At 34.5% G+C, this 17,818-nt stretch overlaps 1 protein-coding gene across 2 annotated transcripts; it reads right to left on the bottom strand.

Moving 5' to 3' along the window:
* Positions 1-3,072: 3,072 nt before the first annotated feature.
* LOC119601463 (diuretic hormone class 2) lies at positions 3,073-17,543 on the bottom strand. Of its 2 annotated transcripts, none has more exons than XM_037952405.1 (3): positions 17,344-17,543; positions 6,698-6,808; positions 3,073-3,302 (listed from the first exon to the last, which is right to left on the bottom strand). In XM_037952405.1, the coding sequence occupies exons 1-3, from the start codon at positions 17,436-17,438 to the stop codon at positions 3,167-3,169; spliced, it is 342 nt and encodes a 113-aa protein (XP_037808333.1). In that variant the 5' UTR covers positions 17,439-17,543; the 3' UTR covers positions 3,073-3,166. The 2 variants fall into 2 exon arrangements, with proteins under 2 accessions (XP_037808333.1, XP_037808332.1); XM_037952404.1 differs by having other exon boundaries at positions 17,341-17,541.
* Between the last annotated feature and the right edge of the window lie 275 nt (positions 17,544-17,818).

A 17,818-nucleotide genomic window follows, 5' to 3' on the forward strand; every position in this document is an offset into this window, starting at 1 on the left:
TTCAAAACATTGAGTAGGGTTGGTGGTGGCATCTTCATTGAAGAATTTGGACAAAGATCTCTTTTAGGCTCAATGATGAATGTTGTATTCTTCAAGCTGAAATTTCAGCGATTAAGATATCTGATATATCTATTAGATATCAGATATCTCTATTAGATATCAGATAACAACACTGATGATCAAGCTGGTATTAAATCCCTGATCGGTGTGAAATATACATTTAAACTATTCCACGAATACCGGGCGTCTCTATATGAGATGGCGAGACATTCGAACATTACCCTTATATGGGTAAAGGAAAGCGAAGATAATTATGGCAATTGTATTGCTGATAAATTGGATAAAGTGGAAGCGCAGCTTAATCAATTGGATATAGATCAATTTCGCTTTGTTTCAATTCTAGCCGTTAAGAACTATATTTCAAAAATATGTTTTATTAAAGCTCAATACTAATGGTCGCAAGAGCTTTCCTGTGCCATCCATATAAGTGTGGATACGGTTATATCATAGGGCTACAAAGGCTTCAGTTGTTGTTGTTGTAACAGCTAAAATTTGGGGGGATTTACATCAATGTCAATGTCTTGGCTACTTCAACTAGATGCGTTCATAAATCCATCGGACGGAGTGAAGTAGGGTTGGCAGGGACCCTGACCATATGCAAGACATTCGTTGGGTACGGCACGTTCTATACGTGAAGCCTGTTGCTCCATCCCTACGTAGTTGTGCCAGAACTACTTTTGTTTTCCGCGGCAGGTTTTATTCAGTATCTGCTTCAAGTACGACATTCATGTGGTATCCTGCGATCTGGGACATTCATAGAGACGCCATCTATGAATGTCGTTCAAAGCTGCCGTATACGAGGACTGATCCAATGGATCTTGCACATATCTACATATGTATTCCTCGTATATGTGAAGAACCTTCCTGACATGCCTCGGAGGAGCATCCAACTGTGTGATGTTATAGTTGGGATGACTCCTCCGATGACATCCCAGGAGGAACTGTTGAGTCAACATGACATTGTGTTCCTTCCTCGTGCAGGTGATGTTCAGAGGTAATTTGTAAGTACTAAGGGAAGCATTTAGGCAGCTTTGAATGTTTCTCCACTGGGTGTCACTGAGCGAAGGTAACCACACTGGAGCAACATAATTAACCCAAAAAAAGGCTTCAGTTAAGTACCTTGATTTCAGTCATTACTGATCATTGTAGATTCGGCAATCATGCTAGACTCTTAGGGGTCCCATATAATGATCTGTCAGAATGAGGATAAGGAGAAAACGGTATCACATCTTTCATGTAACTGACGTGTTCTGTATGTGGGTCGAGAACAAACAATGAACAGTGACTATTATTCCGATCTAGCTGATCTTGCATATGTTCTAAATGGGTATGATAATAATAACACTAAGTAGGAATGTAAAACTTCTTTCTTTCCATTTTTTTTTTTTATTTCCGTCTAAGGGTTAGCTTTTTATTTTATTATTACTAGCTTCTCTACATATCTTTCTTTCTTTCTTATGTATTCTTTTCTCTAATTCTTACAGGCTAGAACAAGCGGACCCAAGTGTATTGCCTTTGTACCCAAGTGTATTGCTGATAATTACCGTATTGCTTCAGCCTGACGAACCTATTGTTGTTCTAATGATTGGAGCTGCTTTGCCCAGTGGGACAGATGATGATCTTGAATTGGAGAACATTGGTCTTTCGAAACTCCTTAAGGTGATAATTAGTTATAGGTCACTATGATGTCAGAACGATGGAACCACGTATCCAAAGTTGTTTGTCATTGATCTGTTGACGATGATCTCACGGAAAACTTATTTTAAAAGTACTTAAATAATGGTGAAATGTAGAAATCAGGACAAAACAATATTTTCAGAGATTGAAATCTGCCGATCTTTATAGACTTAGTGGGAAGCAAAGAAATACTATAGAATGTTATACCTACCATAAAACCACCTTCTTATATTATACGAAATAATACAAAACTTTATTTCAAGAGTTTTCTAAATATATTCTTTATTGATAATTTATTTAAATAATACTCTGTTTCACGTTCAAGACTTTTCGAAAATTTAAACTAAATACATTTAAATTTTATTTAATACTTCCTTTTTTCTATATACAAACTTTTAAAAAAGAGGAAACAAATACGAGAGTTTAATGCGCTAAGTTGTGTTTAAAATGATTAACTTTCGCTTACGTTTACGCTAATAATGAAAGTAATTCTCTACTATTGTTATGGAAGTACTTATTTGTAAGCAATTTTTCTACTTTTTTCAATCAAAATATTTTTAAATAAAAATACAAATTTGTGCTGGCATTTTTTCAATAATTTTTTTTTTAAGTGTTATTTATTTGTTTTATAACTTTTTTTTAATTATAATTTAAGTTTGTTATTTAAATGTGTGTAAAACTAAAACTTAATTTTAAATTATTTAAAAAGAGAAACAAGAAAATATTTTACTAAAATAAAACTTCTTTCGAGGGGACCATGTTCTTTTTTTTTTTGTTCTTCTTCTTATTTTATGTAAATGTGTTTGACAATTTTTGTTTAACATACAATAAATAGTTTTACTTAAATACTAAAAAATAGTACAATTTCTACTTAAAAGATTTTTTGAACATTTATAAATGTTGTTTTTAATATTTATAAATTATTTTGATTTACAATAAAGTTTTTTTTGTTTATTTATTTTATAAAACTTATAAATTTAAGGAACCAAGCATTTTTTTTAGTAGTTTTTATTTATTTTAAGCACAATTAGTTTTTTATTAAATATATTTTCTCTAAATAAATAATTTTATTTGTAAAGTTATATATTTTTTGGAGCAACTGTTTAACATTTGATTTTTGTGCAGTTAATTTCTTTAAATTTTGTGTGTAGTTTTTTATAATTTATTATATACACAATTTTTAACTAAAAATTTAATTAAATAATATTAAACTTTGTTTAAGATTAAAATCTAGACATCATTCCAATTGTTTTAATTTTTTGATTTTTTGTTTGTATCTGCTATATGTTTTTTTTTTTATTTTTCCTCTAAGCGCTGGGACGTTTTCGTGTTTTGTCTTAATTCAATTTTATTGTTCGGAAGTGGTTTAATCGTTTTCTCGGTGTCGGGGGGAGCTGTTGCTAAAAGTAGACTGTGTGTGATAATCACCTTAAGCTTCGGTTTCCGAACGTCTCCTTCGGCCTGGACCACCGGGGAAATTAGCCGCAGCCAGACCCATACGATGTTTCGCTTCCTGGGTACCGGAATAGCCGCGTGCTAAACCAAAGTCAACGGTACGTTTAGAACTATAAGTAGATTATAACAAAAGTAATTATTATAACAAATTTCGAAACCAAATATAGTTGGATTAATAATATTAAGTTTATGACTTCATGGTAATACGATGTCGTTTCTGTTTTTTGATTTCTTTTGAAGTTGATAATAAAGACCTTCACAGTTTATATCTGCATAGAACCGTGAACATAGCGATCAAACATCATCAAACGAATCGAACGCCTTATATATTTCAATTCAACAGGCAATTGTTTTTGTTCAAAAACATTTATTCCAGGCTTTTATGTTATATGAGGAGTATGGCGAACTATGGACTGATCAAATTTTGTAGTCTGATTGGTCCAAACCTGGCATAAAAAGGACGACAAAACTATATGTTCCAACTACAGAGGTATAAAAATGCTTAAATGTTAAAAGAAATAAACCTATCGCACAGTTCGTTACGTACGACGAATTTCGTCATACGCATTGATTATGCGTATTTTCATATACTTTAATGTGTTCTATATCTGAGGACGAAAATTCGTTCCGAAAAATTCGTCGTTCGTCCCAATTGTGCATATAGCAAAAGTCTACTATGTAGCCTTTTTAACATTCCTTATGGAAAAGGTAGCATCGCGCTGCTATAAATAGTACAGACACAATCTACGTTAGAAACCACATGATTCTAGCATATGCAGACGACATTGATATTATTTTTGCGAGGGATAGCTGCAGTCTTTACGAAAATCGAGAGAGAATCAGTAAAGGTGAATGAAAGTAAGAAAAAGTTTTAAAAAACAGAGTACACATAAGATTGGTTCTATATGAAAATGTGAATATAACTTCCAGGTATTGGAGGAATTTATATACCTCTGTACCGTGATAATTAAAATCAATGGAGATAACGCGAAGAATAAAATTTTGAAATATATGTTATTTCGATCTGCCAAGTCTAAACAATTTGGCAGAGTCTCCTCAGAACGCTAATACTACCTGTCCTAGTATATAGTGCTAAAGCATAGGTACTTACACAAGTTGATGAAGTTGTCTTGTCTGCATTCATGAAGAATACCGAAATCGAATGAACCATAAACTATATGATATTCTGAAAATGATATCAGTAGGTCGCCAGAGTTTCGTTTCATCTATTGTCCATAATTCAATTATATTCAATAAGGAATATGAAAATCCAATATATGGACATAAATTGAATCCGAAATTCAATTAACAACTACATTCTACTTCAACCAAAGCTCTGGAAACGTTGTTTGATATTCCACCCATAGAAACATATGAAAAGATATAAGGCGGCACTTACAGCCGAACGTCTCTTTACTTTAGGCGAACTGGCCAAAAGCGGTTATAGAACACGTCATCAATGTATACTGGACACATTGGAAGGTTATACACAATCATCGGACGTGCCTGATCGCATACCAGACACAGGATATGTCGGAAACTTTGAAACGCTGATCCCAAATAGAATGTCTTGGTCAAGCGGAAAACTAGAGCAAATGCCAGTGGGGATCCGTTGTTATACGGATGGCTCTAAATTGGGGGATAAAGTGGGCTTGGAGTTCTATATTGAAGACCAAGAAACAGAAATATACCACCGTTTACCTAATCATTACACAAGCTTCCGGGCAGAAGTCCGAGCAATAACGGAAGTATCATGGAAGTGATGTTATTCCGGAAATAACATTTCTTGACATAGGAATTACGTCCATGAAACTGAGTTTCTTAAAATTGCAAAATAATATATTTAGTGAATAATTTTTTTTTCATGAAAAGAGCGCACAACCGGCCCGACAGTGGCCTAGGTATATTTCTTCGCATTTGATGTATATCCTCTTATCAACCTAACCTAACCTATATAGCGTCATCTGATTTGGGACGGGAATTGAAAATAATAATAGATAACAATAGTCAGTCAACGTCACGAGATTTAAATGTTGGATACTTCTCGCGGCCATATTAATGCTTGAAAACAAATCTGATATTACTTTATCTGATGGAGACCAAGGGCACAAATTCATCGGAAAATTTAAGTATTTAAGACAACGATTCATTGATGACTTGTCAGAGTAATCTGACAATCTCGAAGTCTATATCAGGCACTGCAATTGGTTCCTAAATAATAACTTCTAAATGCTCCAGAATGATGTCTGTATGACTTTGAACCTTTCTCTTCCTCCTTTTTTTAACAGTTATTATAGATTGCCTATCTTTAGGCACTGTCCAGTCATGTCATGATGGTCTATATCAGGCACTGCAATTGATTCCGAAATAATAACTTCTAAATGCTCCAGAATGATGTCTGTATGACTTTGAACCCTTCTCTTCCTCCTTTTTTGAACAGTTATTATAGATTGGAATCGCGTCGTGCCTATCTTTAGGCACTGTCCAGTCATGTCATGATGATCATGTATTCTGATTCGAAAAATCCTATCAAACCTTGTCCCATAATCGGTTTGACTATTTTTTGTAGCAATTTCGCACGACAACGCTTTATAAAGGTATCTAGAGACATCATTGACTTCAGGTTTGCCCGGGTTGTTCAGAATATAGAGCTAATAATAGCGATACAATTCAGATTTAGTATTCCGCCAAACCAACAAATAATAAGTCGGAGTAGCTATTATGACCTTTATGTACAACCAGTCTCTTGGCATTACGTTCAAAATGACATCTTACTTTTTAATTTTAAAATAGGTGTTCTAAATTCTCGTGAATATTTCTAATCAAACATTTGACACCTATTTGGGGTTGACAGCTATTTCTGGCCTATGATAACAATTCGTGAAGTATTGAATTAAGGAGATCACTTATATTTGTAAGACATTCGCCTTTTATAGTTAGTAAAACATAATCAGCATTTACGAATAGCTTGGTACATAGTATGTTACTGACCAGAAAAGGATTTAATTTACAACAAGGATGTAAGAGTGACAGCTGCTTGTGGTATAATACATCTAAACATAACTTTCCTTTATAGCTGGTAACAGATAAAGTAATAATAAAATTGAGTTGAAAAAAGCTCAAAACGGATTTGATCTGCTCATCAAACTATAAGAATCTATATAAGAGAAATACCAGTATTTGTAGAATATACATAATCGGAGTATTCAGGATGTTGTCTAAGTATAGTTAAGGTTCTGTTCTTGTTTGAGTTCCAAAGACATTCCAATGATTGAAATTGTTCTTGAATATACCAGGATGATTATAAAATTATTTTTTTACATAAGTATACAGTTTCTTTAAAGTCAAAATTGCAACATTCTTTCTTAAATTAAAAAATTTAAATATTTCCTAAGACACATTAATAAAATGTAGACACATTACCCTAAAACACGCACCAGCTAACAAATAGGATTCAAACAACAGCAAAGAAAACTTAAAACAGAAAACATAAAGTTCAACTTACTTTTCCAAATCATTGCGAGCTCTCATTATAGTTTGTCCAAAACGTGCCATTAATTCCATTAGTATGTCATCCGGTACTTCTTCTAATTCATTGTAGTATCCATTACTTTGACTACAGTTGTAGTTGTTGTTGTGTGTGGTTATTGTCATTGTATTGTTGGTTGGTGGGTTCGTAGGACCAACAAGTAAAAATGTTTTGTTGTAGAAAAAAATTAGTTAAAAGAAACAAGTAAAGGAAACGTGTGAATTGTTGTGGAAAATAAGTAGGTAATTAAAAATTTCATAAATAATTATATTAATGTTTTTGTTATTTTAAACTCCTAGAAAATGTTATTTTAGCAAAACAGAGATAGTATTTTACATTTGTAATTATGCTGTTTAATTACCCAGTTAGTTTTGTAACGAATGGAGTTAATAAGTAGCTCTTTTTAATGTTAAGCTTTTGCAAAATATTTAAATATTTCAATTCTTATTACAATTAAGGAAATTCTTAAGAAGGTATCTTAATAAGCCAATATTTTACATTTGTTTATTAAGGACATTTAATGTTTGAAAAATTAAAGTCTATGGCAAATAGACTCAGTTTTTAAAATATCTGGCTAATGTATTTCGGTTTAAATTATATAAGTCTTAAAGAACAATACCAACCTTCATACGGAATTTAGATGTAAAACTATTAGTCTTGCCTATAGTCTAGTCTATAGCCTAGTCTAAGTCTAGTCTATAGTCTAGTCTATAGTCTAGTCTAATATCTGTCTATAGTCCTAGTCTATAGTCCTAGTCTATAGTCTAGTCTATAGTCCTATCTATAGTGCTAGTCCTATTCTATCTATAGTCTAGTCTAATAGTCTAGTCTATAGTCTGTCTATAGTCTAGTCCTATAGTCTAGCTATAGTCTAGTCTATAGTCTAGTCTATAGTCTAGTCTATAGGCTAGTCTATAGTCTAGTCTATGTCTAGTCTATATCTAGTCCTAAGTCTATCTATAGTCCTAGTCTATATTCTAGTCTATATCTAGTCTAGCCTATAGTCTAGTCTATAGTCAGTCTATAGCTGTCTATAGTCTAGTCTATAGTCTAGTCTATAGTCTAGTCTATAGTCTAGTCTATAGTCTAGTCTATAGTCTAGTCTATAGTCTAGTCTATAGTCTAGTCTATAGTCTAGTCTATAGTCTAGTCTATAGTCTAGTCTATAGTCTAGTCTATAGTCTAGTCTATAGTCTAGTCTATAGTCTAGTCTATAGTCTAGTCTATAGTCTAGTTATAATCTAGTCTATAGTCTAGTCTATAGTCTAGTCTATAGTCTAGTCTATAGTCTAGTCTATAGTCTAGTCTATAGTCTAGTCTATAGTCTAGTCTATAGTCTAGTCTATAGTCTAGTCTATAGTCAGTCTATAGTCTAGTCTATAGTCTAGTCTATAGTCTAGTCTATAGTCTAGTCTATAGTCTAGTCTATAGTCTAGTCTATAGTCTAGTCTATAGTCTAGTCTATAGTCTAGTCTATAGTCTAGTCTATAGTCTAGTCTATAGTCTAGTCTATAGTCTAGTCTATAGTCTAGTCTATAGTCTAGTCTATAGTCTAGTCTATAGTCCTAGTCTATAGTCTAGTCTATAGTCTAGTCTATAGTCTAGTCTATAGTCTAGTCTATAGTCTAGTCTATAGTCTACTCTATAGTCTAGTCTATAGTCTATAGTCTAGTCTATAGTCTAGTCTATAGTCTACTATAGTCTAGTCTATAGTCTAGTCTATAGTCTATAGTCTAGTCTATAGTCTAGTCTATAGTCTAGTCTATAGTAGTCTATAGTCTAGTCTATAGTCTAGTCTATAGTCTAGTCTATAGTCTAGTCTATAGTCTAGTCTATAGTCTAGTCTATAGTCTAGTCTATAGTCTAGTCTATAGTCTAGTCTATAGTCTAGTCTATAGTCTAGTCTATAGTCTAGTCTATAGTCTAGTCTATAGTCTAGTCTATAGTCTAGTCTATAGTCTAGTCTATAGTCTAGTCTATAGTCTAGTCTATAGTCTAGTCTATAGTCTAGTCTATAGTCTAGTCTATAGTCTAGTCTATAGTCTAGTCTATAGTCTAGTCTATAGTCTAGTCTATAGTCTAGTCTATTAGTATCGTCTATAGTCTGTCTATAGTCTAGTCTATAGTCTAGTCTATAGTCTAGTCTAAAGTATAGTCTATAGTCTAGTCTATAGTCTAGTCTATAGTCTAGTCTATAGTCTAGTCTATAGTCTAGTCTATAGTCTACTCTATAGTCTAGTCTATAGTCTACTCTATAGTCTAGTCTATAGTCTAGTCTATAGTCTAGTCTATAGTCTAGTCTATAGTCTAGTCTAGTCTATAGTCTAGTCTATAGTCTAGTCTATAGTCTAGTCTATAGTCTAGTCTATAGTCTAGTCTATAGTCTAGTCTATAGTCTAGTCTATAGTCTAGTCTAGTCTATAGTCTAGTCTATAGTCTAGTCTATAGTCTAGTCTATAGTCTAGTCTATAGTCTAGTCTATAGTCTAGTCTATAGACTAGTCTTGTAACGTTGTCTCTGGCTGGGGTATACTTGCCGGTGCCAGTGGTTCATTACAAAAATTTATATTTTTGTAGACCGAGAGAAATAAGAACAACACGTATTTTTCACAACGTTATAAAGTTTATTTCTCACTTAAACCTCAACCTTGCTTCATGGAGTTCTCACAAGCAGATACACTCTTGCGGTCCAACCACGAGAGTAACACTAGCGGAGAAACTCCCCCACGTCAGATAAGTGTGTTGTTGGGAATTCCAAACTCCGCAACAACCACACTTCATCTAATAAAGAGTATTCTTAAGCAAAGGTTCGTAGCGGTCCAACCACCAGAATCATTGCTTCACAATAGCTCATTTAATAAGATAAATTATTTGCCAGCGGTCCAACCACCGTACAAGTAACTTGTCTTACCTAACTCGAAGCTCGGCGAAGACTGACTTACTCTACTTAACTATGACTCCTTTTATATTAAATTTTCGCAGTCAAGTACATGGTTGCTTATAATGGTATCTTAGTATACATTGTTGTATTTTAAAGGTTTACGATCTTAACTAAGTAGGATTCTTACACCTAGATGGCATTGCTTAACCATATAAACGTTAAATTTAAAAAATTCTATAAAGTAATTTAAATTTCTTTTACACCCAGGTGGCGTTGCATAAATAAGTAAATAGTCGTTAAATTATAAAACAAAGAAAAGTATTTTTAATTCGATTATTAAATATAAATAAAATAATAATAAAAAATAATTGTACGTTAAAAACGAGGCGACGACTTTTAACGTTACAGTTCCTCCCTTCCAGCAATTAAAAGATTGTTTATTTATGCAGCTCTGCTTTTGCGTTACCACTCTTTGCTATGGTCACATTGTAGGTGTGGTGATCGACAGCGAATAAAAATTTTACACGTTGCCCTTTTTTTCTGGTACTACAAATGTCTTCAATTTTGGCACGTAGTTCGCTAGGCATTTGTGATATATCGTCCCATCCTGGAATTGGTGTAGTTGTTGGCGACATCCTTTGGTTGGGGATATTATCACTAGTTTCTTCTGGCTGCTGCACATTTTCGTCTTCTATTTCCAAAATTTCTGTGGACGATGGCTTAGGCGTTGATGATACGGGTGATGATATCGATGTTGCTGATGACGGCGATGACGATGAAGATGATGACGACGTTGATGACGATGAAGGTGATGACGACGATGATGATGTTGATGACGATGAAGCTGATGACGACGATGAGGATGACGGTGATTGATGCTGTCTTATAGATTGACTAGGGGCGCATGACGGAGCGAAATATAATAGGCTAGTCTGCGATTTTATTGAAGTGTGAGACCCCACTGAAGATAATATTGACAGATTAAGTGGTGACAATATTGGAGTTGAAAACAACGATATCACGGGCGTAAGGCTTGGTGATTTTTCAGCCGAGCTTTGTGACAAACGTCTCATAGATGCTGGAGTGGTGGTGACCAGTCTGGGGTTCGGTGAAACTTCTAGCCATGACAATTGGGATGAACTGGGCGAATCAAGATATTGATTTTCTTTATTTGCATTTGCATCAGCACCGATTTCTGGATATTGTTTGGCTTGGTCGACCCAGAATCGATAGATAATGGATCTTTGATAACCCATATGACCGCAAAAATTATGGCATCTTTCGTCTTTGACGTCAATGGTGAACCAGCCTCTTCTTTTTCTTTGAGGTGATGATGTTGACGATTTTGGTGATGATGTTGGTGATGGTTGCCGGAGACATAATGTATCGTCGAAGTGTCCAAATGAAGAACGAAAGATTTCTTCCATTTCATCAGGAGATGGCATTTCTACATCGTCTTCCGGTCGTGGCAATAATTCTTCTTCACTGCAATCATTACTATTGCATCTGTCGCACGGCGGAGAATATGCGTCGTTATTTGATTTTCCAGGTGTCATTGGAACTTCTGGTTCACCATAAAGCGGGCTGAACCATGGTTCTTGTTCCTCGTTACCCAGATTATCAATGTGGTAATTTGGTGGCGCATACATAGGCGAGTTTACCACGTCGTTACCGGGAGTAGGTGGTATATTTTCTTCGACAGTGGGGTTTAAGCATTCATGATCTTCATTTTCTCCTTCGTCGGACGACAGGCATATAACTTCATCCTTGTTGTGCTTTCTCACAGGATCTTTACCCTTGTTGGGTGAGATATATTTGTTCTTTAGTGGCGTTTGGTTCTCCTTGCAAACATCTTTCGTCTTTTCCTGCAATTTCTCTTTTGTACGGACTGTTGCTTGGGGTTTTGCAGAGCTCATACGAAAATATGTTGCCGTTTTTCTGGGTTGGTTGCATGTCTTTCTCTTTTTGCTGGTTGTTGGCATCTCGTCATCAATAAATATGGTTCGACGAACCTTCGCTTTCTCTTCTTCCATACGTTTTCTGAACTTCTTGCTGGTGTCATCGAATTTCTTCTTACCGTCCATTTTTCTTTTTATTTCTGTCGGTCGTCTAAGGAATAGTTAAAAAGAATATAGAATTAGTAATAAGAAATACTAATTTATATAAGGTTTAATTTCATTTAAATGTGCTGTTCTAACTTCCTGATTTTCTATTCTCTGAATTTTTACTATTACAGGTGATAGAAAATGTTTCACGGAATACGGGCCTTCAAATTTGGGAGCCAGTTTTGCCGCAAAATTATCTGTAGCCTTCGATAGGGGGTGTTGTCGGAGCCAAACTAGTTCACCAACTTTCGGTTTCCATTGACGCCTTCTTAGATTATAATATCTTTTCTGGTTTTCGAATGATTTGCTCAAATTTCTCTTAACAATTTCGAATACATCTTTCATTTCATCTTTTCGTCTCGATGAACTCAAACTTTCTACTCCTGTACCAATGGTTACCTCATCGTACAATGTTTTTGGTAAACGTGGGTCTCTTCCTTGAGTTATAAATGCTGGTGAAAATCCTGTTGATTCAGATACACTCGTATTTACAGCCAGCATAATCTCGGGGAGTAACTCATCCCATCTATTGTGTTGATCACTTGAGAATTGCGCGATTATTGTCTTGATTGTTCGGTTAGCTCTTTCAGTAGGATTTTCCTGTGGAGTGTATGGTGCAGTAAGCTGCTGATTTATGCCTAATTCATTTAGAAAACGTTTAAAATTCCTTGAGGTAAATTGTGTTCCATTATCTGTTATTAAGACTTTAGGAATACCATATCGAGAAAGTATTCGTTCACGAAACGACTTTATTACTCCATCTGTAGTAGCTTTACGCATCGGCACCAACTCAGTCCACTTGGAAAATTTATCAAAGAAAACCAATAACATAGTATTTCCATGTTTTGACCTGGGCAAGGGACCTACAAAGTCAGCGCAAAGGGTAGCCCATGGTTCATCAGGCAATCTTGTTAACATTTCTCCAACTGGTTTCTGTTGACTTATCTTGTAACGTTGACAGGACATACATCGTCGAATATAACGATTTACATCTCTCGACATTCCCGGCCAATAGTAACGGTTAGCGATTCTATTTATTGTTTTACGTATTCCTAGGTGTCCAGCAGTGGCACTGTCATGATTTTCTTGAAGAACTCTATTCCTTAGATCTACAGCGACACATAATTTCCACGAAGTACCATCTCCATCTCTTAACTCTTGTGGGAAATGGCGGTATAGTTGATTTTCAACAATTGCGTAATCAGAGTATTTTATAGGGTTCTCTTTCACTTTCTTCTTCATTTTCTGAATCCACGCGCATTCGTTTGTTTTTAATGGTTCACAGTTAACTAAGTTTGCAACTTCTACTGGATTGCGTGATAGTGCGTCAGCGACGATGTTGTGTTTACCTTTTCTATATTTTACTGTGAAATTGTATTGTTGTAGTTCAAGTGCCCATCGGGCCAATCTGCCGGCAGGACTCTCTATAGAATTTAGCCACTTTAAAGCTAGATGATCGGTGATGACTACGAATTTATAACCTTCTACATAAGCTCGCATTTTCCGAATGCCCCATAAAATGGCCAAGCATTCCTTTTCAGTCGCTGAATAGTTCTTCTCCGCTCCGTTGAGATGACGACTAGCGTAAGCTATTACTCTTTCACTACCTTCAATTTCTTGAGTTAAAACAGCTCCTAATCCATAGTTACTAGCATCCGTTTGTAATGTAAATGTTTTTGCAAAATCCGGACATGCTAATACCGGTGCTTTCGTAAGTTTGGTTTTTAATAATTCAAATGATTGTTGCTGATCAGCCTCCCATCTCCAGTGTTTACCTTTCTTTAATAGTTGTGTTAACGGTTGCGATATGGTTGCGAAATCTGGTACGAATCTACGATACCACGAGGCAATTCCTAAAAATCTTCTAACATCTTTAACATTATTCGGGACTTGAATTTTTGCGATTGCGGATACCTTATCCGGATCAGTTTTTATACCTTCCTCACTCACAACATGTCCCAAATATTTTGTTTCACTTTTGAAGAATTTACATTTCTCTACATTAATTTTTAAATTTGCATTTCTCAGTCTATGAAAGACTTCTTTTAGGTTATTCATATGTTCTTCTAGAGTTTTTCCTACTACAATGATATCATCAAGGTATGCGAAAGCATGGGGTTCCATTTCGGGTCCGATTATACTATCTAATGCACGTTGGAAAGTTGCTGGCGCAGAATGAAGTCCAAATGGCATTACTCGCCACTGGTATAAACCACGGCCAGGAACAGCAAAAGCAGTGAACTTTTTACTATCCTCATCCATTGGTATCTGCCAATATCCATTTTTTAAATCTAGACTACTGATATATTTTGCTTCTCGAAGTCGGTTTAAAATACTGTCTATACGTGGAAGAGGGTATGCATCAGGTACTGACCTAGCATTTAATTGTCGAAAATCCATACATGTTCTCCAGGTTCCGTTTTTCTTCTTTACAAGGGTGATTGGAAAGCAATATGGGCTATGTGACGGTTCTATACATCCTTGTGAAATTAATTTGTTGATTTCAGCATCAATTATATTTTGCATAGCAGGGTTTCTGGGGGTGTAACGAATTTTAACAGGGCGATCATCCGTGACGATTATTTTATGAGTTGTAATTGTTGATAGACCATGCATATTTTGAAATTTGGACAGCTCATTTTCTAGAAATTTGTTGATGATATCTTGGGTTTCTTCCTTTAATATTATATTACTATCATGATTACGTTCTTCATTGTCTTCTCGAGGTATCTCCTCATTGCTGATTTCATCCACACTCATACACTTTGCTTCTGTCTTAGTACAGTCTAGTGTTAAACCAGCCATGTGAATAGTTGTATTGAAAATACGCATAAAATCTAATCCCACAATAATGTTTTCGCTAGTTTCTGACATCACTAGAAAATTACAAGTTTTTGAAATATTTCCTAGTACCACATTAAATTCTACGGCTCGTGATAAGGATCTGGCAGAGCCATCTGCCAATATTACATCGATGTCTTCATTTAAATACGTTGGATTTTTGCTAAGCGTTTTCACAAAATCTTCTTGGATAAAATTTCTACTCGCTCCGGTATCAATAGTTGCTTTGACGATTTTTCCACATAATAGTATTGAGGCGGTTAAACGCGAATCTTCACTTTGTAAACTAGTATTATTATTTGAGGGTTGCGTTTTCGGAGGCTCGTCGTCCCTCAGTTCCGACGACCTCCAGAAGCATTTCCCGAGCGGTTATTATAATTACTAGAGCAACTTGCTGCATAATGTCCAGGGTTACCGCAACGATAGCAATTATTTTCTGGGCCTATTGTGGTACTGGCTAAAGCACGTGGGTTTTCTACGCGAGTTTGTGAATGTGTTGATGGAATGCTTTCTAAATCTTCAGCTAATGTTATTAATTCAGCTAAGGATGAGAAATCTTTTCGTTTAATATACCACTGATAGTCTGGAAGAGCATTTTGAAATATTCGCTGCAACTTTTGTTCTTCTGATAAGTTAGAATGGCGCATTAAATTTTGAATTGATAAAACATAATTTTTAAAAACTTCTCTTGGACGTTGAATTCTTTTACGGATTTCATCTTCTAATTTCTCAAAATATCTCGAAGGTAGAAAAAATGATAAAAAATCGGATTTAAATGATCTCCATACTTGCCAGTGTCTATTGTTATTTCTAAACCAGATAAGTGCTCTATCACGTAAAAATTCAGGCATAATTCGTGGAAATTGATTTAAAGGTACGTTATAAATTTCGGCTAATTCTTCTATTCGTTCGATGAATGCTAAAGGCTCCCGTCCTCCATCATACGAAAGTCCCCATTTTCTTACATATTCAATTAAATTTGCTTTGATGTTATCTGTGTCACAAGCTGGAACCGACACTGCTACTGATGGTTGACTAACCGGATGATTTAATTCTATTTTAACAGGTGAAGGGGTGGTACCGTTTCTCGAACCAGGTAACGCTAATGAATTTTGCTCATGTGTTAATTGTATCTCTAATAATCGTTTAGTTTCATCTTCGTCGTGTTCGGCGCTAATAAATTTCGCTAATCTTTTTCTGAGTTCTTCGACCGTTCCGACGGTATCTAATTTAAATTCATTTAAATAAGACGATAGTTCGTCACGTTTTAAAGTATATGCCCAACTTGATTTCAACATATTATATTATATTTTTTTTTTTCACCGTAATTCTTTTATTTTTTTTATAAAACATAAAACAAGGATAAAACACGATTCCACGCACAATTAAAGTTTTTAATTCAGTTAGTTCTATTTGTTTTTAATTCTTGTTTCCTTTCGCGATCATTATTTTATAATAATATTTTTCTTTTAACACAGTTCTCTTATTATGTTCTTTTTGTTCAATCATTCACAGTTTTGATACAGTCTACTTTTGTTTTTTTTTTGTAAACTCCCTTTTTTTTTTTTTAACACCACTTTCTTAATCTCTCGGTCCCTGCTCGGGCGCCATTGTAACGTTGTCTCTGGCTGGGGTATACTTGCCGGTGCCAGTGGTTCATTACAAAAATTTATATTTTTGTAGACCGAGAGAAATAAGAACAACACGTATTTTTCACAACGTTATAAAGTTTATTTCTCACTTAAACCTCAACCTTGCTTCATGGAGTTCTCACAAGCAGATACACTCTTGCGGTCCAACCACGAGAGTAACACTAGCGGAGAAACTCCCCCACGTCAGATAAGTGTGTTGTTGGGAATTCCAAACTCCGCAACAACCACACTTCATCTAATAAAGAGTATTCTTAAGCAAAGGTTCGTAGCGGTCCAACCACCAGAATCATTGCTTCACAATAGCTCATTTAATAAGATAAATTATTTGCCAGCGGTCCAACCACCGTACAAGTAACTTGTCTTACCTAACTCGAAGCTCGGCGAAGACTGACTTACTCTACTTAACTATGACTCCTTTTATATTAAATTTTCGCAGTCAAGTACATGGTTGCTTATAATGGTATCTTAGTATACATTGTTGTATTTTAAAGGTTTACGATCTTAACTAAGTAGGATTCTTACACCTAGATGGCATTGCTTAACCATATAAACGTTAAATTTAAAAAATTCTATAAAGTAATTTAAATTTCTTTTACACCCAGGTGGCGTTGCATAAATAAGTAAATAGTCGTTAAATTATAAAACAAAGAAAAGTATTTTTAATTCGATTATTAAATATAAATAAAATAATAATAAAAAATAATTGTACGTTAAAAACGAGGCGACGACTTTTAACGTTACAGTCTATAGTCTAGTCTATAGTCTAGTCTATAGTCTAGTCTATAGTCTAGTCTATAGTCTAGTCTATAGTCTAGTCTATATTGTAGTCTGTAGTCTAGAGGCTATTTGCTATTTAAAACACAAATGAATATAATTTCATTTAAAACTACTGAATCCACTTTTGCCATTTCATTTATAATTATTAATTTTCATTTAATTATAATTTTTTCGTATAAAATACAAACATCTTACTCATTGAAATGTAATTTTGTTGCCAAAAAACTCTTGAAATAATAAATCATACTTATACTTCAGTTATTTCACTATTAACTCTAACATATGAATGTTATTTTCTTTTTCTGTGCCGGAAATGATGATTACAATGATTATTTTAATTAAAATTTCTTATAAAAAATACCACTACCTTGGCATGGGTGCTGCCTCTGCGTATGAGACCAACCACAAGCACAGCAACGCTGCTGACAAAATACAACCAACGAATTTCTTTTGTGTCATCATATTTGGTGTTTTGTCCTTGCGAGCAAGTACTTTGCTAAAAATAATAAAAAAGGTTTTTTAAAGTTGCTTGAGTGTGTGTGGGTGTGTGTGTGGTAAGACAAAGATGAAAACTGGAAGTAGAAAAGAAATACAAAAAATATGAGATTAAAATTATGATTGTGTAATGTAAACGTTTTTTCTATTATTTCAAGTATTTTAAGCTCATAGTAAGTAGTACTTGAGTACAAAAATAATTAAGTGTTGCCATTTAAAAAAAAAAATAACAGTTAAATAATGGGAATTTAAACGGCCAAAAGGAATTTTGTATTACTTAAAACTATTAAGATTTAAATCATTAAAAACAATTAAAGGTATAGTCGGTTATCTGTACACCTACAAAA

This window comes from Lucilia sericata, unplaced genomic scaffold (genome assembly GCF_015586225.1).
Source record: "Lucilia sericata isolate MDLA Ls3-8-SP2 unplaced genomic scaffold, ASM1558622v1 Contig000166F_arrow, whole genome shotgun sequence".
NCBI classification, from domain to species: domain Eukaryota; kingdom Metazoa; phylum Arthropoda; class Insecta; order Diptera; family Calliphoridae; genus Lucilia; species Lucilia sericata.